We start from the raw sequence: 26653 nt of genomic DNA, 5'->3' as shown, positions 1-26653 counted from the left end.
CCAATTGTACATTTGGTTGAGCTCTAGCCATATCTCTCGAGCCACCGTCAAGTGCTCGATGTAAGCTCTCACGGCTATAGTGCAAGACAGAAAAAGAAAAGAACGAATCCTAGCATTCAATTTGTTCCAATGAGTCTGGGCCTTGGTCAATTCCGCACGAGCACTGAAAGAGAGTTTGGACTCATCTAGCACCGAAGGCCGGTTGATCTCCTCCAACACAAGCTCCTCCAAATCATAAGACTCCAGAATGGCCAATATCATCACCCGCCAAATGTAGTAATTGTCACCATCAAGCTTTTGATCTGATGGAAGAGCCGGTGGGACAGGCACCTTCCTGTCCATGATCGCTTGGAACTCCAAATCAGCCTCTGTAGACATGTTCACCTGCAATGTCTGCACAAACGCAAAAGCAACCCCCTCTGACTATGTAAACACAGCCTGGTAGGGCTATTTCCGTCTTTGTCCGTACCTTCTTCACCCACCAAAGCGATGAAAAGGTAAAATCTGCAATGGAAGACCTAAAACGCAGCCTTCCTCCCCTTCAAACAGCAATAACCTGCAACAAATTCACCGATTGGACTCCTTTCCCGCATGCCCACGCTCGCTTCAGCCTTGATCCGATGCGCAGCCCTCCTGCTCGCCCTCGAATCCTGGAAACGCAACCTTATGTCGCGCTGAAATCTCCTCTTCAGATAGGTTCAACCCTCAGTCAGTCCATCTTCACCGCTCTGATACCATGTCAGAGTGCAGCAATGCGGAAGCGTAGGACAAAGACTGAGAGAGAGTGAACACGGAGAGAAGAGAGAGAGAGAAAAGGAGACAGTGTAAACGCAGAAAATCTGCAGTGTAGTATGCTATATAAGAGTGCAGAAATATACACAGGGGCAAAGGAAATATCTGCGTGTGTCTCCAACTTGATGACCTCGATCTCCGTCAACCCGAGCACAATTTGTCTCAGCCAACAGATCTCAAGATCACAATCTGAATAATGAATATCCTAGAGTGTGCCACAAACTGGCTATAAATAGCCAAAAAATAGAAAATCCCCAGCACCAGGTCGGCTGCATTAAATGCAGCCGACTGCAGTAAAACTGCCCGACTGCAACAATTGAGGTGGTGTCTGTACTGTGTTGACGTGGCACCTGCTGACGTGTCCTCTGCCATACGACTCTACACACTGCTGTCCAAGAACTGACTCCTCTAACAGTATATACATGGGTTAGCTGAAATTGCATCTCCATTGCATGCTTTGCTGAGAGAAATGTACCATTTAGATGGACAACAATGGAAATTTCAGCATTTGAAAAGTTAAAGGAAAAGATTATTTCAAAACCTGTGCTTGTGTTGCCCAATCTAAGGAAGTCATTCGTCATTCAGTGTGATGCATGTGGTAACAGCATTAGGGCTATTCTTAGGCAGGATGGCCGTGTCGTGGCTTATGAGAGCCAAATTCTCCATGATACAGAGAAGAATTTGCAGGTCTATGAGAAAGAGCCCTTGGCTCTAATTCATGGACTGTTTACATGGAAACATTATTTGTTGGGGGTTGATTTTACAATGCAGATATATCATCAGACTTTGAGACACTTTCTGACGCAGAAAAAGTTGTTAGAGAAATATATGAGATGGACAAATTTTCTCTCCTATGTTTCATTTTCAGATTGTACATATTGATAGTAAAAAGAATCTTGTGGCTGATGCACTCTCACGTAAGCCATAAATTTCAGTTGTCAACATAGTTTATCACACCGAGTTGGATGCCATGAAAGAGCAATATGCTACTGACTCTAACTTTGCTAATGCTTATAATTAGCTTTGCAATGGCTGGAGACATGAGCATTTTGTGCTTAGAGATGGATTTTTTATGATGCATGAACAACTGTGTGTCACAAAGTAGTTGAGGCCTAGTGTTATTCCTAAAAGTCCTACTCCTCCACATGCAGGACACAAAGGTATTAATACCACAATCAAATCAGTGGAGCATTTCTTTTATTGGCCAGCTTTCAGGCATGATGTAGAGCAGTTTGTTAGGATATGCATCATATGTGAGAAGGTAGAGCATGATAGGCAAAAGATGATATGCTTATTGTAGCCCTTGCCTATTCTATATAGGTCTTGGCAAAGCATTGCTATGGACTTTATTTTTTAGCTTCCTAGGACATCTACAAGGAATAATAGGATATAGACTATCATTTGCAAGTTTAGCAAACAAGCCCATTTCATTCTGCTAAGAAAGAAAATAAAGTCTGATCATATGGCACGCTATTTTTTGCAACATATCTTTAAGTATCATGGTATGCCAGAGTCAATAGTTAATGATCGAGACCCTCGGATTACCAAATTATTTTGAAAGGGGCTCTTTGAGAATATGAATACCACGTTGAAATTCTTATCATCCTTTCAACCGTAGACCAATGGACAGTCTAAAGAAACAAATTCCACAATGTTGGATCTTTTAAGGTGCTATGTTTCGAACCACAAGAGACAATGGGTGCAGTTTTTGCCATTAGTTGAGTTTAGCATTTACATACAACAATACAATGCATAGTTCCACTCGCAAAGCTCTATTTGAGGTGGTTGAGGGTGGCAAGAAGGTACCACCTATCTTGTAGACTAAGGATAAGATCTTTGAGGCTGATTGCTATGTGAAAAACTTGGATGCAACCTATGCAAAGATAAAATATGCACTTTAGAGATCACAGGAAAAGCAAAAGAAGGCAGTTAATGTCCACAAAAGTGCTTTGCAGTTTGCAAAGCGATTATGTGTTACTGTGTTTTTAAAAAGCAAGATTAAAAAAGATGAAAGGAAGAGAGAGATTCTATCCAAAGTTGAGAATGAGTTACTATAGGCCCTTGCAAGTGTTGGAAAAGATTAGCAATGTGGCATATCGACAAAAATTACCTTCACATTGGCAGATACACAATGCCTTTCATGTCAGTTTGCTGAAACATTTTCGTAGTGATGTGCCAAAGAATATGTCTACTAAAATTCAGCCTAAGATTAAGCAGCTAGATGAGATCTTGGCACCCGAGTTGATATTGACACCTAAGGAAAGAAATGTCAAAGGTAAAGTTTCCAAAAGATATTTAGTGAAGCTTCAGATTTATTCACCAATGGATACAAAATGGATGGAAGAGGATGACTTAGCAAACCATCCTCAATAATTGCAGCTTTACCTAGATGCCTTTCAGTTAGAGCTGATTTTAGTTTAGGCTCAATTACATTCAACGGAGCAGGGTTCCAAAGTATTGTCTGATGCTCAAGGGGGAGATAGCACTTTCACTCCTCCAGTTGTGGACAGCTCTCGTATGTAGTGGATCTCGAATGTATAAGCATACATCCAAGATGCTGTCCTGACAGTATGTCTGCAATGAGATCACTACTCAGTGTACTAGTCACGGTGAGATGTATGCAAATGAGTATGGTTGTTACTGCAGCTTTGAGACAATAATTTTGCATCAGTTTGGGATCAATTCATGATCAATTGGGCATGAGTTTTTGCCTTAGTTTTGAGATAAAATTCTGATCATTTTCAGCTCAGTTTTTTTATCAGTTTGAGAACCGTTTATGACCACTTTTGGGATTAGTTTTGCATCTGTTTTTGCAACAATTGCTGATCAATTTTTGCAATCAATTTATAATCAATTTGGGCTTCACATTTGTAGCAATTTGTGATCAATTCTCAAATCAACAAGTGATCAATTTATGATCAGATTATGCTCAATTTTCAATGGTTTACATCCTGTTCCATGAACAATAGCATGTTAGTAAATACCATTGATAGTTTCAGCTATGGCTTATGCTGAGAATATGCTTTACTATGGTTGTGAAGTCAAAACAATTGAGAAACATGAGTTATAGATGCATCCAATTGGATTCTAGCAACAACTCTGGACTGTTTTTTAGATTTATATCATGTTTACGCTGGTTGGAAATTTTCAGCAAGTTTGGGGCATATGGCATGGTTAGACAACAATGACCAATGTCGTGACTATAATGCCTTATGGAAAATCTAATGCAGTTTTTCTTTGGTACAATGCAGTGCAATCGAGGACAATTGCAAGGATTTCAAAGGGAAGGTCTATCACGAGGATGTGAAATTTTAAGATGCTCTACTCTTGCCAATAACATTTGATTAAGATATTAATCAAATATGCAAGGTTGTTTAGCACATGTGATGCACATGGCAGTTATTTCATGGTAAAAAGCGAAAATAGTGATAAGTTATGCCAAATAGATTTTGGCAATCAATTGATGTCAATTTTGACCCTAGGACAGTTGTTCGACCAAAAAGTGTCAATGGTGACACTAGGGACAAATATCTATTTATTAATTAATGCTAGTCTAAGCGTCAACAGAGGTTGGGAACCACTCCAGGTTCCAAATGGCCCAGCAAATTTAATTATGGATGGATAAATTTAATTTTGGGCAGGGTCAGAAGAATTAAAATTAATTTTAAGGTTATTTAATTCTAAAAACTAATAAAATAGCTAGATAATGTTGAAAAAATGGATTTAGAAGGCTGCCACTTGGCCAAAATCCCTTTTCAAGTTGAGAAAACGTTTTTCGAGACTAGATCTCAAAATTTTAGTTAGTTTACAGCTTGGGGAAGAGAGAGACGGAGCTACTAGACCATTTTTTAATCAGAGAACAACAATTTACTGCAAAAGATGGCCATTGGGGACCTCAATAGGCAAGGGACAGTGGGGAGACACATTCTAGGGGCTAGCAACAACATTGCTAATCAAGTGACAGCATTTTAGGCGTGCCTGGCAGTAGATGACTGCATTAAATGCAGGTTGGAGCAAGCAACAGGTAGATTTTAGGTTTTCTCGCAAAGAAATTCAAATTTTTCTCTCATCTTGGCTTTCTCTCACCTTCTCTAATCCATTCTTAGGAGATCTCAGCATTTCTCAACCATTTTGAGCATATCTCAGTCAAATTTGGTGGACAGTTGAGGGATCTCAACTGTAAACCCTAAATATCTGCAAAAACTAGGGTTAAGCAACCACCTGGAAACCCGTGCCAACAAGATAAGGCATTGTACACTGAAATCAGCACTTGCAATTTGTTGTATTGTCAGGGATTTCAAATGTCTAGCCGTCCATTGTAAATTTGGGGTAGCATTTGGCCAGTTGGAGTCTAGTTATAGAGCAAGTCCTAGGTGAAAATAAAGGGGCAAATTGCCCAATTTATTTGCTACTTGTTGGATCAGCAAGGGGCTTTTGGATCAACCAAGGAGATCATGGAATCTTGGCTTGTAATACATTCATTGGCAATTGAAGTTAAAGAAATACCGAAAGGGACACCATTTTTGGGGCCGACAGGTTGTCTACTGTCCAAGATTATTAAGGTAAACTGTGCATTTCAATTTATTATATTTACTAATTGTTGTAATTAAGTGCTTTATCAGGGAATTACCACCCTCCCCAAGAAGGAAGGTTGGTTTCATAAGCAATGAAAATTAGGCGTTCATTAATTCCTCATTAGTAGCCAATTTATTCAACTCTCATACTATGAGAGTGAGCAAAGGAAGCAATGGAAGACAAAAAGAAGAGAAGAGAGAATAAGAGAGAAAGAAATGCAGATGAAGCTGAAGAAATAGCACACTGATCTAAACACAATACCAGGCTGCAAACAATCAGCCCCTTAATGTGTAAATGCCATGTCAGTGAACGCGCTAATGGCTGGAAATTATGGCATTTGACAGAGGAAGATGAGAGAAGACGAAGACGGCTGGTAAGAATGGCTGCAAAAAACAATAGAGGGGGCAGAAATAGCTACAGGCAATGATGGAAGGAGACGATTGACCTATAAATAGGAAGAAGCAGGAGAAACTGGCAGACCAGCGGCCATAAGTGGCCAAATTGCTGCCAACTGGTCGTAATTCTGCTGACCGCTCAGCAACTGGCCAACTGCTCACTAAAAGTGTCTGCCCAGGATCTCTGCCCATAAAGTGTCCTTCCTGCCCATGAATGCCATCCTCCTGCCCATGCTGGAATGGTTTGCCTATGCAGGAAAAATGCTGTGAATGTCCATGAACAGCAGCAGGATAAACAAAAACTGCTGTGCCATGTGGGCTGCCTGCCTGAGCGCGCTAAACAAGGCAAAGACTGCCATGTACAAGGCAAAGAAACCTTGATCTCCACCTGATGTGCCTATAATGAAGGCAACTATCACACAAGAAGGATTGACAAACAAAGACAGTGTTAGAGCTCCAAATGTCCTCATTTGACTTAGATTAAAGTTCACAAACTGAAAGCAAGCATTGAAATGATACATGAAAACATAATTATTTGGCCATTAATATGACCAATGACCTTTAAAACATCATGTAGGTCAAACACAGTTTTATATATGGAACACCTATTACAACTACTCACATTAACAAAGCAATCTTGTAGTAAAAATTCATAAGAAATTGGAGCTTCCATAGTATTTACCGAAGCCTTAGAAGTTGACTTTGTCTTCTTGTTTTGAGAACACCCTCAACCCCACAAAAGTGCCCCATTTGATGGCATGCACATGAGCAACCTTTAGAGTGATCTTCACTATGAGTCACCTTGCATTTACCATCCTTCTTGCACAACTCCGAAGGTGATTGATATGTTATTGCTAGAGTAGATATTTTCTTTGGCTTGAAAGTGGAAGCAACTTGATGGGACCCACCTGTTGACTAGCTGCCCCTACTCGCGGCCAAAATATTGTCAAGTTTTTGGCACACCTATAGACGTCCTCTAGGAAATGTAAAGGGCTCAGAGCATCTCATTCTAATAGTGCAACAGCAACCCGAAAAGATAACGCATATAGAGTAACACCTAAGGATCATCCAAAGCATTTGTTTTGTGAAGGTCTTTAAATTTCTATGGATACACATCTAAGGTCTTCTTTTCCATGTCGAGTTCAAACAGCCTACGAAAATTTTCAATCCAATTGTCAATTACTAATTACTTCTGAAAAATGGATTGAAAATCTGCCCATGACTCTAGATTGGGGTGCAACCCTGCCCACCAAGTGTATGCCTTCCCCTATAACATGATTTGCATCTATTCGATACACTAAGCATCATCGAACTGATACAGAATAAATAAGCTATCCACTTGGCTAACCATGAATCAATGTTGGTCACATTGCATTCCTTCTTCTCCTCTTTAAAAGGATCAAGTTGGAATTGAAGAGGCAACATCCTCATGGCTGTGGGCACAAATGGAAAGTAGGGAGTGTACAGCTCAGCTACCTATCGTTATATGTATTTGATTCGAGCTTGTAGAATCACCACTACTAACGAATCCCCATCAAATTTCATGGAAGAGGATCTTTCAGGACACTGCTCGTGCATGTACTCCAATTTGGGAGAAGCCGGACGGGCATCCCTGATGTATTGAGATTCAATAGCAACAAGTGTATCAAAAGGAGATACACCATGAGAAGTCACGATGTCAATAGAAAGAAAAAAGTATAGAGAATAAAGAAACTTTAGAGAGAGGAAGGTAAGGATTCACACATATAAGAGTGAGAGAGAGGAGAGTAGAGTGCCATAGAAATAAATGTTAACAAATATTAAGATTAATACAACTGTAATAGCAACAATAACATTAAATATCAGCATCAATTAAAAGTTAATAAAACAATTAACATTAAAAGAGACATCAACATTTAATTTAATGGTTAAAATTAAATGTCATTGACAAAGAAAAATGATGATACCTATACGAGCTACAAGAATTCGGCTACTAATGATGGTTTGCCATAGATCTAGAGTGGTGGCTCCCTGGACTCCTATCACCAATACCATTGAAAACCCTTCCGCACAAGTATCTCCTCAACCAAAAAAACCTGAACATGAGTACCAAACAAGAAATATACGTTGTACCCACCACACGCAACGAGTGTCCCCCTATGGAAGCAAGGTGTGCAGGCTGAAAACACAACCCAACTAGGTAGCAAGATGTTGAAGGATGATGATGTCAGTTGGCTGTCCCCCCAGAGCAGAAATGCAGACTGCATAGGTGAAATGGAAGTTACAAATTATGGAGATAGTTGGCAATGATGTGGACAAGCTGGCAATGAGCCTCGAGGGCTGGTGATGTCCTCCAAGGGCAAGGTGGCACCACCAAGCAACATCATACACCTCCTCAGGCTAGGCAGCACCTACTCCACTGGGTATGGGAAACAACGAAGTAGGTGATGGCTGATGGCTGGTAGGAGAGTGATAACAATGATAAGGGATAGAACAGGATGCAAACAACATGTCCATTTAGAAAAAAATGTTAACATCTGTCATACTGAATAATCCTTTTCATTAATAAATATTTCTGGGATTTCAATAGAGCAAAATCAGGCATTAACGCATGATAATGTTGTGTATGTATATCTCATGGGCAAGCCTGTGCATGTATAGTGGGCTGTGTACCAGTCATGATGTTGGCTGCATTATTTGTGCCAGTTTTTAATGCCAGACTGCACAGTTATTGTGGCTGACTGTATTTCTTGGGCACATTATTTCTGGCTGCCCTGTTCGTGATTGGAACCTATTTATAGGCTGCTACTCCCTCCTTTGTGTTCAGACCATTCACTTACAAGTTCACATCTAGTGGAGAGAGGAAGAAAATGCCCACTACCAGTGATTCTTGACCTGAGTCTAATAGTCTTGTGCGTTTGTATATGGATTCCATTTCCCGAGCATATCTCTTCTAAGTCCTTTTGTTCTTTGCAGTGTTCTTCTTTCTTCGCAGTGTTTCTCTCTTTTTGGGTTTACAACAAGTTCTCACACTTCCATCCCTGCACCCTATTCTGACACTCTCAAGTCCAAAATGGTCCCATGGGAGGGAGAGTCATACTCCACCCTGTTTTGTCCCAAAGGATTTCATCCCAAAGAGGCCAACACATCAGACCAAGGTTGTTATGATGGACTACTCAAAAGCCCCACAAGATCATAGAGGCAATCGATACCTTCTTTTGCGTATGTAAACGCCCCGAACAACGTAGTATGCTTAACAATTATGATATTCGCTTGTTTTCGAGACTTAATATAAAAGAGAATGAACACTTAAAGCTGAAAGTGAAAATTACTCACAAAATTACAGCCATGAAAATGTAAAAGTAATGGAGACAAGATTGAGGGTTGAAGATGGGCAACCCCCCCCCGAAGGAATGTATTTCTACTCAACCCAAGTCCCTTAGGGAAGAGCTCAGTTACAATCAACCTGAGAGTGAGAAGAAGTAATTCTCACTCTCACAAGATCATGCAAAGATGTACAAACACACATGCATTATCTATTATGCAATGACAAGAACTGATTTCATTACAGTATGAGAGAAGAAAAATGGGAAATTCAGCCTTTCTCCATCGTTGATCAGCAGTACATGGATAGGGCTTACTTCTTGTAGCTAAAATGGAAGAAAGAGCCCGAGAAGGAGGTGCTGTAATGAATTTACAGGCTTGCTGTCTTGTAAAAAAAAACAGTGATAGAAGAGGGAATATGGAGGAATTTGATAATGGAGAAGTGGGGGATGATGATGGGAATGGATGGGGCCAGTTTCTGGCTATCTGTGGGTACTGTACATGAGTTTACAGCAAAGAAAAATGATGTTGAATGAAGAAAAACGAGCTCTTATTTATAGGAGAGGGGAGAGCTAGTACAAAAGGGGAAAGTGGAGTAGCACAAGACAAGTGTCCAGCCACATGTCATGAGATGTGACAAGTGGTGGGACACTTGGAAACTTGTGTGACAAGTGTCTTGACACTTGTCTCTTCTCTATGGCCTTCCTTTTTGGGTTGAATACTGTCAAGAATAGAAACAACCAAATTTAGTAAGCACAGTCAGAGTACAGAACTTACTATTTTTAGAATGACATCCCTATTTTTTAGGATTAGCATTTTTAGGCTAATTCGAGGCTCCTAAAATTTAGGGACCTCCTAAAATTTAGGGATCTCCTAAAATTTAGGGACCCCCCCAATATGGGTATCATATGAAAGCTTTTTCCGTGTACATCGCAAAAATGGTATCCGAATCTTCATGTGACTTTCCTATGCAAAGAAATATGCATTTCAAGCTTTCAGCCCACACATGCACATTATACAAGCATTTTCATGATCATGCCATCTTGTTGATTGTAACTGTCTGTTCTGGTGGATCTAGCCCACACTTCAAGGCATCGATCCTTTCTGTGTGCGAGTCTAACCCTGATATGCGTGAGTTCTAGTCACAGGCGCCCAATTGGGTCATATAGGTGGAAGTGTGAACTATCTTTTCTCTAACCCACCGTGTGGGTCCACCATAACCTGTGACCACTCATCAGTGGCCAGCTCCAATGCACTTTTCTTTATATCTAATTAGTGCAAAGGAAATAAATTTAATAAATCATTATATAGACAAATTAATGAAAAAGGATACAAATTCTGTTTCTATAGAGTTGTGACAGCCCTCTGGCTTTTATTCAGCTGTCCTCAGCTGAAAATCTTCTTGATATTGTTGTAGAATATTTGGGTAATCCTTCATGAATTTTTCATCTACCCACTGTGCATCTGTGGTGGGTAGATTCTTGAATTTTAGCAAGAATTTTCGTGTCACAAGGCCACTTCTCGTGGTTCGATCCTTGAGAAACAAAATCTTTTCAGGTTCCAAGAGTTGCTCTGTTTCTTCAACTTCTGGGGGATCTTCAGTAATGGGTTCCTTTGGTTCTGGTCCTATGTAAGGTTTTAGCAAACTTACATGAAAAGCATTGTGTATTTTCCAATGAGTAGGAAGCTCAAGTCGATAAGAAACTTCATTTATTTTCTCAATCACTTTGAAGGGTCCAAAGTATCTACTGGAGAGCTTTGGAAAAGATGAATTTTGACCAGAACCTTGTTTAAGCCTGCTTTTATCAAACTTTAGCAAGACATATTGACCTTTTTCAAAAGCCAAAGGTCTTCTTCGTTTATCTGCTTGCTTCTTTTGTCGCTCTTGCGCAACTTTGATAGTGGCTCGAACTTGATCCATTGTTGTTTTTAAATCTGAAGCAAACTCATCAGCAGCAAAAATCTTATCTTTAGTGCGAATAATTGGAGGAGGAATCACTTTACCCTGTACTATTTCATTTGGAGCTTTCCCTGTGGATGAGTGCACTGTATTGTTGTAAGAAAACTCCAATAATGGAAGATATTTCTCCCATTGTGACTTATGTTCACTAACATAAGCTTTCAACATATCCAAAAGAGTGAGATTCATCACCTCTGTTTGGCCGTCAGTTTGAGGATGAAAAGCTGAGGAGAACTTTAAAGTGGTTCCCAAATTCTCAAATAAAGCACGCCAAAAGTTACTTGTGAATTTGGAGTCTCTATCTGAAATGATCTCAGAAGGCATACCATGTAATCTGAAGATATGTTGAATGAAAAGTCTTGCAGCTTGTGCGGATTTCAATGTTTTATGACATGGAATAAAATGTGATTGTTTGCTGAATCTATCAATTATGACCCAAATCATATCATGACCTTGAGGTGTTCTTGGAATACCTGAGATGAAATCCATTGTGATAGATTCCCATGGATCTTTAGGCACTGGAAGAGGTTGCAACAATCCTGGAATCTTCTGCCTATCATATTTGGATTTTTGGCATACTAGACAAGCCTCGATGAAGTTATGTGTATCTTTTCGTAATGTTGGCGAATAAAAGTAGCGCTCAATTGCACTTAGAGTGGCTGCCCTCCCTCTATGCCCTGCATAAGGGGGTTCATGACTTTCTTTAAGCACCTTTTGTCAAACAGGAAGAGTGACACAAAGGCGATTGTTCATGAGAAGGTAACCGTCTTTGATGGAATAATCTGGATGAGAACCTCCTTGCTGTAAATTTGACCAAACTGCTGCAAAATCAGTATCTTCATCATAAGTATTCTTCATCGTTTGAAAATCTTCATGATGAGCCACTGTAATAGTTGCAATGCGAGGCACTCTAGAAAGTGCATCAGCAACTACATTTTGTTTCCCTGGAGTGTACATAATTTGAAAATGAAACATAGACAAGAAATTTTCCCATCTTGCATGTTTCTCCTGCAAATGCTTTTGAGTCTTGAAATACTTCAAGCTTTGATGATCGGTTTTAATAAGGAATTCATTGCCTAAAAGATAATGTTTCCATATCTTTAAAGCATGAACCACTGCTAAGAGCTCCTTTTCATAAATGTCATACCTTTTCTCCACATCATTTAGACGGCGGCTTTCAAAGGCTACGGCATGGCCTTCTTGATTTAGCACTGCACCAATACAATCACCGCAAGCATCTGCTTCCACCACAAATGGTTTTACCAGATCTGGAATGATAAGAACAGGTCCAGAAGTAAGAGCTGTTTTCAGCCTTGTGAAGGCTGCCTTCTCTTTTTCCTTCCATTGGAAAGATATCTTCTTCTTTGTAAGGTCATGAAGTGGAGAAGCCATATGTGCAAAATGCTTGATGAAGCGGCGGTAATAAGAACATAAGCCAAGAAACGATCGCACCTCATGTACATCACGAAGACGAGGCCATTCTTGGATTATCCTGATCTTTTCAGGATCCATCTGAATCCCTTCAGAAGAGATGACATGCCCAAGGTAATTTATTTTATGCATGAAAAATTCACTCTTTTTACCATTTACCAAGAGTTGATTTTGTTGTAGTAATTGTAGAACAATTTCCAAGTGTTGATGATGCTCCTCTTCATTCTTGCTAAAGACAAGAATATCATCAAAGAAAGTACCGACATATTGTCAATGCTCTCTAAAGATGCGCTCCATCATTCGATTAAAGGTGGCTGGTGCATCGGTTAATCCGAAAGGAACCACCAAGAATTCATAAAGGCCGTATGAAGTGCGGAAAGCAGTTTTGTGTACATCTTGTGGTATTACCCTAATTTGATGATAACCACTCTTTAGATCAATACGGCTAAAAACCTTTGAGCCTCCTAGACGATCCAAAATGTCGTCAATTCTGGGAATAGGAAACCGATTCTTCACAGTGATTTTGTTGAGGGCTCGATAATCAATGCACATCCTGAATGTGCCATCTTTCTTTTGAACAAGAAGAACCGGTGAACAAAATGGTGAGCTACTTGGCCTAATTAGCCCACGGTTGAGTAGGTCTTCGACTTGCTTTCTGATTTCTTCTTGTTGAGGACGGCTCACACGGTATGGTGCTATATTAGGAGGAGAACTGCCCGGGATAATATCAATATGATGGTCTTCTGGCCTTTCTGGGGGAAGCTGATAAGGAAGATCTTCCGAAAAACAATCTTTATACTTTTCCAAGAGCTGAAGTTGCTCTTGGTTTTCAGCATTCATATTATCTTTTACATCAGTGACATAAAGCAGACAACATTGAACACAATCCTTAATTGCTCTAGAGACTTGCATATGGCTTACCATAGGTATGGTGTCTCCAGAAACTCCAGCTTGGATCTCGTACTTCTTGCCTTTGTTGGTGAGTTCTACCTTCTTTTTCTGAGAGAAGATGGTTGAATCTACTCTATGATTCCAGGGCATGCCAAGAATCACATCGCAACCATCAAGGTCTCCGATATAGAAGGTGTCTTCATCACTGTAGCCTTGAATTTGAAACTTGAGCTTGCCAATGTAGGGTATCACAGTCTTCACTGTGTCACCTTCATCAGCATTTAAAGCTTGGCGAACTTCTGCCGGAGTGTCCATCTCTTCATTCTTTAATCCAAGCTCTTTAGCTAATTGCAAGGAAATGATATTTTCATTCGCCCCAAGATCTATCAAGAATAGTGCTTGCTTACCTTGCAACTGTCCCCAAGCTTTTAATAATTTGCGCGTCTCTGGAGTGTGAGTTGTGTTTGCAACTACATCACTGATAGCATTGATTTTCACTAGCGACTTAGGCTTGTTGTCAGAAACCTTGCTTTGTCCTTTGTTTGGACATTGCTTCGCTATGTGGCCTGTTTGTCCACATTTAAAGCACTTCCCTTCTTTCATGAAGCGTTGCTTTTCTTCTTCGGAAAATTGCTTTGCTTGTGGGTATAGATTGGAGCGAAATTGAGGAGCATTAGGAGGTGCATAGGGCTTCATCTTCTTTGGATTTGATGGCTGCTTTTGCCACTGTTTTTGTCCTTCATTTGGGGTTGAATACTCCTCATCATCAGCTACTCTCTTCTTATCATTCTTTTGGAATGATTTGTTGCCATTGTGCTCCATTTCCCATGTCTCAGCATGGTCAATGAGTTCCCTGAGACTAGAACAATGATAATGATTAAGAGCAGTACGAAGTTTAAAATGCAAACCTCCTTGAAACTTCCTAAGCTTTTCCGAACTGCTGATCTTCTTGAAATGTTGGACCTTCAAAAGTAGCTCCCAAAATCTCTTGGTATAGTCACCAAGTGACTCATTTTTCCTTTGCCAAAGCCGATCCCATTCCATTTTTACATCTCTTTTGAAATGAACAGGAAGAAATTGGCTTTGTATCAGGCGAACAAAGGACCGCCATGATTTTGGGGCAGCATGATCATATTCCAACCCCGTCCACCAAGTATGGGCTAAGTCGGTTAAATGTAAAGCTGCAAACTTAAATCTTTTCTTTTTCTTTATACTTGTCACGACCATACAAAATTTGAAATTGACGAATAAACTTCAGAAGAAGATCAGGATTTCAGGAACCATCATACATACTGAACTTGATCTTCTTTTCAAGTTGAGATAGTGACTTAGTCTTCTTCTTTTTCTTATGCCTTCGTCCATGCTCGGATATTGAGGTTGAAGATGATGAAGTGCTTGATGGGGATGAAGATGGAGACGAGGGTGAAGAATGTCGACGCCTTTGACGATGATGAGGTCTTCCACGAGAAGGGTGTGACTCTTCATTACTAGAAGAGGATCCATCAGAATAGGCGCCAGATGACTTTGAAGAAGAGGATGAGCTTCGACGCGATCTCTTTCTTTGTCTTGTAGTAGAATGGGACTGCCTCTTAGAAGTAGTTGGACTTCTTGATCGGCTCCTTTCATTGGTATGGCTTTGTCTCCTTGAAGTAGATGGGCTTCTTTCCTTGAATTCTTTGGGATTCTCAACTTTTTCTAGTTTGAGAAGTTGCTTACGAATTTGCTGATTCTCCTCTCTAAGACTTTGAATGGCTTGAAGGATAGCACTCGATTGATCCATTGAGACTAAAGAAAAAAAAAAATATGCTCACGCACTCAATGCAAGGGCTGAAAACAAACAAACTTATAGTTGTAAGCACTACCAGTGTTGGGGGTGAGGACCAAGCCAAAGCTCTGATACCACTGTAAACGCCCCGAACAACGTAGTATGCTTAACAATTATGATATTCGCTTGTTTTCGAGACTTAATATAAAAGAGAATGAACACTTAAAGCTGAAAGTGAAAATTACTCACAAAATTACAGCCATGAAAATGTAAAAGTAATGGAGACAAGATTGAGGGTTGAAGATGGGCAACCCCCCCCCCGAAGGAATGTATTTCTACTCAACCCAAGTCCCTTAGGGAAGAGCTCAGTTACAATCAACCTGAGAGTGAGAAGAAGTAATTCTCACTCTCACAAGATCATGCAAAGATGTACAAACACACATGCATTATCTATTATGCAATGACAAGAACTGATTTCATTACAGTATGAGAGAAGAAAAATGGGAAATTCAGCCTTTCTCCATCGTTGATCAGCAGTACATGGATAGGGCTTACTTCTTGTAGCTAAAATGGAAGAAAGAGCCCGAGAAGGAGGTGCTGTAATGAATTTACAGGCTTGCTGTCTTGTAAAAAAAAACAGTGATAGAAGAGGGAATATGGAGGAATTTGATAATGGAGAAGTGGGGGATGATGATGGGAATGGATGGGGCCAGTTTCTGGCTATCTGTGGGTGCTGTACATGAGTTTACAGCAAAGAAAAATGATGTTGAATGAAGAAAAACGAGCTCTTATTTATAGGAGAGGGGAGAGCTAGTACAAAAGGGGAAAGTGGAGTAGCACAAGACAAGTGTCCAGCCACATGTCATGAGATGTGACAAGTGGTGGGACACTTGGAAACTTGTGTGACAAGTGTCTTGACACTTGTCTCTTCTCTATGGCCTTCCTTTTTGGGTTGAATACTGTCAAGAATAGAAACAACCAAATTTAGTAAGCACAGTCAGAGTACAGAACTTACTATTTTTAGAATGACATCCCTATTTTTTAGGATTAGCATTTTTAGGCTAATTCGAGGCTCCTAAAATTTAGGGACCTCCTAAAATTTAGGGATCTCCTAAAATTTAGGGACCCCCCCAATATGGGTATCATATGAAAGCTTTTTCCGTGTACATCGCAAAAATGGTATCCGAATCTTCATGTGACTTTCCTATGCAAAGAAATATGCATTTCAAGCTTTCAGCCCACACATGCACATTATACAAGCATTTTCATGATCATGCCATCTTGTTGATTGTAACTGTCTGTTCTGGTGGATCTAGCCCACACTTCAAGGCATCGATCCTTTCTGTGTGCGAGTCTAACCCTGATATGCGTGAGTTCTAGTCACAGGCGCCCAATCGGGTCATATAGGTGGAAGTGTGAACTATCTTTTCTCTAACCCACCGTGTGGGTCCACCATAACCTGTGACCACTCATCAGTGGCCAGCTCCAATGCACTTTTCTTTATATCTAATTAGTACAAAGGAAATAAATTTAATAAATCATTATATAGACAAATTAATGAAAAAGGATACAAATTCTGTTTCTATAGAGTTGTGACAGCGTAGCCCAAGTTAATGGGTCTTATAACTTTTTTATTATTTAAAAAATAAATAAACAAATGAATCCTCCATAAAGAACAATTATCAAGCAAGGATGACAGTGACAAGGAATAGAAATGGTAATAAAGAGGGAAAGCTAACAATGTGACAGCTTGATGTGACTATTGTGCATGAGTATCCATGACAAAAGGGAGAACATTTACACAATTGGTATAGATATAGATGACAATAAAAAACATTCAAGGACCAAGGTACCCGCTAGAGAAGGATTGAAGATAACAAAACATAAGTAGGAGTAGATGAGCACTCCTACTTGGCTTATTCCAATTCTCCATGCAAATTTGGCGATGGGAACACCTAATGTCACGAGAACATGAAATTTTGAGATACTTTAATCTTACTGATAACATTTGATAAGTTACCTAGGGCAGTGGTTTGGCTAATAAGTGTTGATGGTAACACTAGGGACTAGTATTAATTAATTAATTAATGCCAATCTAAGGCTCAATAGAGGTTGAGGACCACTCCAGGTTGCAAATGGCCTAGCCAATTTAATTATGGATAGGCACATTAAATTTTGGGTAGGGTCAAAAGGACTGAAATTAATTTTTAGGATTATTTAATTCTGAAATTTAATTAAATGGCTGGATAATGCTGAAAAATGGGTTTAGAAGGTTGCCATTTGGAAAAAATGCCCATGCAAACTAAGAAAACGTTTTTGGGGGCTGAGTCTCAGCCATTCAATCAATTTACAACTTGGAAGAGGGAGAGAAAGAGCTGCTGGTCCATTTTCTTATCAAAGAACAGCAATTTGGTATAAAAGACACCCATCTATGGGCCTCAACATGCAAGGGACAGCAGAAAGTCACCTTCCAGGGGCTGGCAACAGCATTGCTGATTAGATGACAGCATTTTGAAAGTGTCTGGCAATAGGTGACTGCATTAAATGTAGGCTAGAGCAAGCAGCAAGCAGATTTTAGGATTTTCTCACAAAGAAAATCAGATTTTTCTCTCATCTTTGCTTTCTCTCACCTTCTCCAACCCATTCTCAAGAGATCTCAGCATTTCTTAGCCATTTTGAGCAAGTCTCAACCAAATTTGGTGAACATGAGATCTCTGTTGTAAACCCTAAATTTCTGCAAAAATTAGGGTTTGACATCCACCTCAGGACCCGTGCCAATTGGTGAAAGTATCGTACATTGAATTCAGCACCTGAAATTTGTGTAAACATCAGGAAATTCAAATGCCAACCCATTCATCCTAATTTGGAGCAACATTTGGCCAGTTTGGTGGTTCTATTTGTGCAAGTCTTGGGTGAAAAATCAAGGTGCACTTGGCCCAGATTGATTGTTGATTGTTGATTGTTGCAAAGAGGCTTTTTGGAACAACAAAGGAGATTGTGAATCTTAGCTTGTACTCATCCCATTAGCAATCAAGTTAAAGAAATACCAAAAGAGGTGCCAGTTTTGGGGTCAACAAGGTGTCCAGTGTCCGAGATTATTACAATAATTTGTGCATTTCCAGTTCTATTCATTTGTTGATTGTTGTAGTTAGTGCTTAATCATGTTATTTACCACCCTATCCATGGAGGAAGGCTAGTTTCACCCAAACATTGCTAGCCCTCTCCTTGATGGCAGAGGGTTGTGATGGGATTCAGAAACCAACTACAGTAAACTCTTTATCCATTGAATTTGTGGCCACTGACCATTCCAATCACTCCAACCTTCACTCCATATGATGCCCCATGTCAACAACCTCCCCTCCGAGTTGGCAAACCATCAAACAAGAAAAACTCATTTGACTTTGAAGAATAATGAGTTCTTGGTAAAGTGATACCACCTCCAAGCATGTCACCTCCATCACCACTCATGTTGTTCCCACTTGCATTGAGAAGTCGATGTATAAAGCATCTTTGAACAAAGCATCCATAGTCAAAAAAAGTAAATCCTTGCAACTTGCTGTAGGAGAAGTGAAAACTTTTGAATCCTCTACCAATGCCCCTCATGGAAAGTTGGCTCTGATACCAACAATAAGAGGTTCAAGTCCTACTCCATAACTTAACATAAGATGAGAGAACCAAGAAAGGTAGAAGAGATCCTGAAATCTTAATTACAATGGTTGAACAAAGATTTATACAAGTATCGGCTCTAAGAGCCCAAGCACGAACTAGCATTCCGAATCCACAAACATTACAGCTCTACAAACAAATGCAAGACTAGTGTGTGAGTGTGGATGAGCGCATATTTGTGGCAACTCTTCTACGCCTCACATCCGTCCTCGATCAATCTTTAGCTATGATTTGCCACAAACACTTTGGATCACCAATCTCACAGACACTTCTAGTTTGCTAGCTAAGCTTCTCTTCATTGCTCCTTGCAATAGGCGCACACAGGAGAGGATGAAGATCTTGTTGCTAAACCCATTCCCAACCATGATCAACTAATTGATTGACTAAAACCAAGCGTGCCTTTAAATAGCCCAAAACTTCTAATTTACAAAGTAGAACAAACTCCCACGTCTCGGTCATTCAAAGCATGTCACTCCCACCACTCCAAATCTCTATATTTATACACAAAGTTATATCGAGAGCAAAGAATGCCATAGCATGCCAGTTAAGGGATGTCATGCCTTGTTGGGTATGCCATGGCACCTTAAGAGTTCGTGACGCGTTGGATAGATTTTGTAGGAAGATCTCTCTATCACCTAGAGGAAAGACTCATGTTTTGGATGTAAAGCTTAAGGAAAAACTGTTCCTTGTTGTATCAACTTTTGCTATTTCATCAATAATGAAAAGCCAACTTTCTACATACATATTTTTTGCCAAAAATGTTAGGAACAATAATCCTAAGCCTAAAGCTGGATAAATAGAGGGCAGATTTCATAAGTCAGTTTAAGGATTGTTTTTCATAGTCTTTGCCAAGGAAACTTCCATTAAAAAGGCCTCAAGATGTTAGCATGCCCGATGACATGGGGTGTTTAGGGCAGTAAGCCACCTAGGTGCAACTAACAATCAAATTGACATGACAACCAAAATGTGATCTGACACTGAACCTCTTGTTGCACAAATGCTAAATCATGCAATCTCTTGGTGACACATTAAGAACTGGACGGACTGGCAAAATTTAGAGGGCTGTAAAAGGCAACTTCTGGCAGCTGCAAAGATCATTGTAAATCATGGTCATGATCAGATCATGTGGAGATCATCATCCACAAGATCAAGATCTGAAACTGACCATGATATTCTCCTGGTGAGTTTACAGCTAGATAGCAAGTGCAGGACAGCATGTGCATGAGCATGTGGTTCAAGGAAGTGTGTGCTGGAGTGTGCTGAGCAAAACCAAGCAATCATATATTGCTGTCAGGAAGCTGTTCTACAAAAGCTTGTTTACTTGTGAGTATGTATCACACATGAGTGAATATTCTGGAAAAGCAAACAGCAATAGGAAGTATGTTACACTGTGAAGACTGATATGGGATCTTTGCGAGCCTTTCAAACATATATGAGTACGAGAAGAATAAAATATGCAAGCAAAGACACACAAAACTATGCCCAACATCAACATCATTCAAGTACATTACATTGTGAAACCTGATCTTGGATCTTCACAAGCCTTTCAACCTACCAATATAAGAAGAATACAGTATATGCGCAGAGATGCACAAAACAATGTGCAACACACAGCTTGTTCAAACTCTTCAACTGAAAATATAATTGGAATAAAGTAAAAGACTCCAGAGATTTGAAGCTTACACTGAGTTTCGATGTGCAACACAGAGCTCGTTCAAACTCTTTAACTGAAAATATAATTGGAATAAAGTAAAAGACTCCAGAAATTTGAAGCTTACACTGAGTTTCGATGCATTTGCCTCATCCCGTTGTTTCATTTTACGAAGTAGAGTTTCAACAGCATTGAACACATTTGTGGTTTTCGCACCACCATTGCTGTGCACATCAAGACCAACAGGCACCCTAGGTTCTTTTGACATTACATATTCAAAAGCAGCCAGTTGAGTTCTGTCAACCCACCTGAAAATTATCAAGCCCAAACACCTTATGTAAACATTGTGAGCTAGGCAAGGCAGGTGCTGAAAATTGAAAAGTAAGCATCTGAATTTACATGTCCTCGGAATTAATGGGAAGGCTCGTACGAGATGCAATCGACAGGGCATGATTTCATGGCATCTTCAATAACATGAGCAGGGTCGGCCCACTGCCCTACCACTCGAGCACGCCCAAACTTATTCTCAATCGCAAAAGTGTTTGGAGAAATCAATGCACATTTCAGACAGCCAATGCATCTACTCTCATCTACGAAAGCTGCTTTTTCTTCATGATCAGGGCCAAACCACTTTGAGTAAAGAGGATAACCAGTGTATCCTTCGAATTCGCTGAAATCAATCAGAGTCTGAAATTATCCGCAAATATTCAGATTAGAAAAGCACATTTGAGTAACGAAAATAACCAGTGCATCCTCCAAATCTGATGAAATCAATCAGAGTCTGAAATTAACAACAAGTATTCAGATTTGAAAAAGTATGTAGATGCTCTGAGCCCAAACCAACATGCTGCTTTATACAATATTCTTGTTGACAGGTCTGAATCACTGAGTGGATGTGAAACAGTTGTATGCAAGCATGCAATCAGCTAGGAAACTGGTTACTCAGAGATGTGAAAGAATGTGTATGCAGGCATGTTATCCAGACAGGAAATTCACTTGATTACTCAGTGATGTGAAAGTATGTGCATGCAAGCATGTAAACAGATGGGAAACTGACTAGATTACTAAGTGATGATGCGAAAGTATTTGTATGCAAGCCTTAATCATTTTTGAAAACTCACTTGAGTACTGAGTGATGATGCGAAAGTATTTGTATGCAAGCACGTTATTCGATAGGAAAGCTCGATTACTCGGTGATCGGTGAATGTATTTGTATGCAAGCATGTAATCAGAAAGGAAGACTCGCTTGAATACTCAGTGATGTGCAAGTATTGGTAATGCAAGCATGTAATTAGGTAGGAAAACTCACTTGATCGTAAGCAGCTCGCTCATGGGGATCTGTCAGAGTTCGGTAAGCCTGATTGAGAAGGATGGACATGTCGTGCCCGATAGGACCTGCTACGTCAGGATGGCATCTCTTCAGAAGCCAACGATAAGACCTGCGTATATCCTGCTGGCTAGCACTCCTATCGAGGCCCAATATCTCATACAGATCGCATTCGTAGGAGCTCGTGTGGAGAGGCAAGCTCTTGCTGCCCCTGCGCGAGGCATGGACAGTCATGTTGGAGATTGTGCTTCTTCTCCTGACACCTGCTAATGGTGATGGTGAGCGTGGCGAAATAGGTGAGCAGGCATGATCGACCCCGGGAGGCACGATGATCTTTGACAAGACCATCGCTGCCATCGCTCGCCAGATGTTCTGGCTCCGAACGTATGAAAAAATCAGCCTCCGAATGTATGTATGAGCAAGTGATAGTAAATTATAAACACGTAGTGCCCCGTGATACGCAATGCGGGGCCTTTAAAAGCTCGAGTATCCTAGTTTAATGTAAAGACTATACGTGCGCGTGCATGTGTGTGTGTTGCACACGCATGCTTTTCCCACTCTGTGTGGCACCACGTGTGATTGGCAAGGGCCATAGTAATGAACAAGCACGTGAGGAAATACCCAACATTGCAATTTGCCAAAAACACAATAATGTCACCTCCTCTGGCACTTCCTCAAGGCTTCTTCACAAGTCAATGGCTACAACCACTCAATGGACACATGGTGGTTAACATGGACTGTACTACAAGCTTTGCATCATCTTTTCTTATCCGAATGACTGGTTTTGGCAATCAAGTGTGTGAAATGGCGTGTGCCACCTCCTATGACTTTCGATCCTCTTGATCGAAGTCGTCTCATGTGGCACGAGTCTAAAGGGGCCAGTAAATTGTCACCCAACAATCTTTCGTATATCTCTATTTTCCAAGCAAGTTACGTAAATCATTTTTAGTACTTTAACTGTACACATCATAGCACTCAAATTAAAGAACTTGGGGTATTTTGATATGTTTATCAAGTAGGCCTAGTTATAAATGAAGAGTTCATAAAAGAGGGACACATAAAGACTAATAGAGTGACACTCAAGAATGTATAGTTTTAAAATTTTACAAAGTAAAGACATGACACTTATTACCACTAGAGTTGTAAGGACACAGGGCTATTTGGAACCTAAGGACGTGCTACATGGCCAATTAGTAGAAAAGAGTGATGTTTATAGTTTTGGTGTTTTGGTTTCAGGGCTACTGTGAGTGGTAGGCAAGCTTTATATGTGCGAGGACAATATCCTCTGATGATTGATTGGGCATGGACGTTTGTAAAGCAAGAAACCATAATACATAGATATATACATGCCAATAACATCCTCTGGGATGAACAACTCAATGCTTGAGTTGCAAATTTTGGACTCACAAAGGTGTGAGATGTTATAGTTGGCAAATGAATTTCTATGGGGGCCTATATATCCAATTATCTTCCAAGCATATATCCATCTAATGCTCAACCAAAGACACTTGCATAAACATTGAACTAGGGGACTTACATAACGATCACAACTTTCCATCCTGCTCAACAAACCATACTACTTGGTAACTTTACTTCTAAGTCTTGACTATGCCATGGGGGTTCACTCATTGAATGCAATGGCTGGTCTTTTAAAATGACATAGGACATCTCCCACATACATTCCTATTATTGACTAGCAATGTGTAGAGTTGGAGTAGATTATGAAGAGGGATTGCTCTACTAAATAGGTTGCTAATGAGGCTTTTCTCTAATCTCTATATGTTTTGGATATTCATTCTGAAAAGTAACTAGAAAAACTAGTGTATAAATTATAACTACTAGATTTGTCAGTATGCTCAACATCTCAACAACTCGAGAAGACTTGACAACTTATCTCTTATGTGAAATGTTATGGTTCTCTTGCAAATGAATGGCCTTTAGCAATTTTGAAGTTTGTACTACAACAAGATCCTTAACTCTATAGGCGATATGCAAAGTTGATTGCTTGACAAATCAAATTTATGTTGTTGATAAGTGATTCCAAATGGTGCAAACATGGTATATAGACATGCTCTCAAATAAGGACATATCAACTATTATATGACACACATCAAGACCTTGATTGAGGAGACCACATCACATATATCGACGCTAAGGGTTTTACGAGCATAAGTGTGGGCAATAACGTTGATAATGGACCTATCCTCTAGGTAAGGCTACATAATTCTATCAAGTTTGACCCTCAATAATCTACATTCTACTGATTTGTTAGTCTTTACTATAGTCTTTACATATATTGGTTTGCTAAGGTTTTTGGAGCATAAGCATGGGCAATAATGTTGATAATAGACCTATCCTCTAGGTAAGGCCATATAATTCTATCAAGTTTGACCCTCAATAATATACATTCGATTGATTTGTTAGGCTTTACTATAGTCTTCAATCTTCAAAGACACATGAAAAGGTAATGATAGTGCAAGTGTAGTTTTAGCTTGCTTGTAGAGAAGCATGTATTGCTTCAACATATTTTGGTTACACATTATATTGAAGTGCAGGTTGAAGAAAATAGCAATGATTTCCCTTCTTACCAAGAGCATTCATCTAGTAAAACCATGCCTTAGAGCCTCCACCATGGTGATCACCATTTCCACAAAGAATCACTCATTACATTTTGGCGTTTTGACCAATTAAATACATTCAAGGAAACAAGTAGGAAATGTTTAAAGTCAAGTTTACTATCATACAAGTGCATAGGCATAGTTTTAAAGTTGCATTGTGTGTATGAGGGGGATAATTTGCGTGTGCATATGGGTAATGTGTGGGGGCACACAAATGTGTGCAATGGAAGGTACATGCCTTCAAAGAGTGATATGAGAGAGAGAGAGAGAGAGAGAGAGAGAGAGAGAGCAATTTTGACATGGTAGAAATGATCCCAAGATGCCTTTAACACATATTCCACAAATCCAAGACTCGAACCTTGGTGGACTCAAACTTGAAATTTTCAAAACTATTATGTTAATGATTTAGCCCCCACAAAGGTGATAAAATGTTTAGCTCTCCTACTTCTCTTTTTTGTTTGTTTTGTGGAGCTATAACACATGCACCCATTTTTAAGAGTAATTTTAACATGGTAGCGAGAGAGAGAGAGAGAGAGAGGGAGAGAGAGAGAGAGAGAGAGAGAGAGAGAGAGAGAGAGAGAGAGAGAGAGAGAGAGAGAGAGAGAGAGAGATGATTGCCTTGCAATGGAGGTATGGTGATTGTCCATATCTCTCTATTACACAATTTTTTTGTTTTGCATTACAGGCAAAACTCCTCAATGTTGGGGATAAAGGCACCTATACCTAGCCTCCCATATATTAGTTACACTAACAGTACCCGCACCGGGCATTAGTTACCTACACCATGTATTAGTTACTCGCACATTTGTATACTACAGGTGGCAGGTATCCATCACTGTCACTTTATTCTTTATTCTTTCAATGACATTTGAATAAATAGAAGGCCGGTCACACATTGTGACTATTGGAGTTCCTACATCTTGTGTCTCTCTCTCTTTTACTCTTTCTCCTTTCACCATAGCTCTTGGTTCCACTTTGTGCTTCCTCTTCAATGCTCACTCCCTTCAACTGGTATTAGCACCATCTTCTCGGAGATCTTGAGCCCAACCCGACATTGCTTCAACTTGTGGAGAATACATTCATCTCACAGTTTCAATGGCAGCTATGGATTCTTCACCCCAAGGTATGCATTGAGCCATATCTTCTACCCAGCTTCTTCCCCCTTTTGAAGCTTGTTCCAGGGCATCACTTGATTTGTTTGAGCACCTTAGAGTGCTTCCAAAGTCTCAATACCATTAGCAAGAGGAGCAGCAATAGGAGTAGCAGCAACCATGTGAATTGCGATTGTTGTTGCTGCCCACTTCTTGACATTTTAAGCTCCATTCTCTAGCTCCTAGCATTGCTCTCGATACTTGGCAACCTTGGACTCCTTCCTGACATTGATATTGTAATCTTACACATCATTTGAAGCTCCCATGATCAGCCATTGCTTCACAGTCTATGAAGGTTTGTTGTTGTATAGTTCGGACAACACTTCACTCATTGTCTAGAGGTCATTATGTTTCCCATATGCATATTTGATGGCAGATCATCTGGGGATGTTATGCCAATGTATTGGAATGCTATGGGATTGATTTCAGCACTCGTTTTCTCAATTTTACATAGGTTTTTTACTATTGTAACAAGTAGGGCTAAATGCTATTTTGTCAAAGAAACTTCATGCCTATTGTTTGTTGATGTTTCCCGAGCACTTTGGATATTGTATTAGGGTATACCATTGATCTTACATGCTTGGTTATGCTTCCAGAATGCTCTTGAGCTGAGATTGGAGCTTTGAATACATTGGTTGTCATTCACTATTATGTATGGTCCTTTAATGCTCCAGTAAGAGCTTTGCAAGTTACTTGGGTGGATGCTCTCAGATATATGCTACTTGGATCTTGGATGTATGGATGCCTTGCACATGATGTTTTGAGCTTTGTTTTCTTGCCTGCATTTAACTTTTATTCCAGTGGGAGTTGCTTCTTAACACTTGGATGTTACATTGAGTATTTTGGTTATACAATTGAGCTTGAGGGTCTTACAATGAGACCATGGGACTTGGTGACATGTACATGCTCTTGTCATGCTTTGTGTACATAATTGATGCTTAGTTGACTGATTTAACATTACTTTTGGGCTGGCACCTATCTCTATCATGATGTTATCCATGATGTATGTATCTTGGTTGGCTATGTATCGAGCTTCCATTACATTGCTCTATCCATTGTGCCTTTGGTTGGTCTCCTCTGTTACCCACAAGACCCACTCTATGAATGATGGTTATGCCTATGGGATGT

The 26653-nt window shown here is 39.9% G+C and overlaps 1 protein-coding gene across 2 annotated transcripts in view; it reads right to left on the bottom strand.

Annotated features, from left to right (window-relative positions):
• LOC148013573 (chaperone protein dnaJ C76, chloroplastic-like) overlaps positions 1-22206 on the bottom strand; it is a 31813-nt gene extending 9607 nt beyond the window's left edge. The window contains exons 1-3 of one of the 2 annotated variants that reach the window (XM_087668137.1): positions 21739-22206; positions 20860-21116; positions 20557-20737 (exon numbers count right to left, since the gene is read on the bottom strand). In XM_087668137.1, coding sequence (XP_087524263.1) covers positions 20557-20737; positions 20860-21116; positions 21739-22113 — 813 coding nt within the window. In that variant the 5' untranslated portion in view covers positions 22114-22206. The remainder of the gene's footprint in view (positions 1-20556; positions 20738-20859; positions 21117-21738) is intronic. The other variant, XM_087668138.1, reaches the window with a different exon arrangement.
• Between the last annotated feature and the right edge of the window lie 4447 nt (positions 22207-26653).

The sequence above is a fragment of the Lygodium microphyllum genome, chromosome 26 (genome assembly GCF_053477565.2).
Source record: "Lygodium microphyllum isolate KBCC chromosome 26, Lygodium_microphyllum_v1.1.10, whole genome shotgun sequence".
Lineage (NCBI taxonomy): Eukaryota > Viridiplantae > Streptophyta > Polypodiopsida > Schizaeales > Lygodiaceae > Lygodium > Lygodium microphyllum.
The sequence above is the reverse complement of the archived record's forward strand: the minus strand, read 5'-3'. Positions and strand labels throughout refer to the sequence as shown.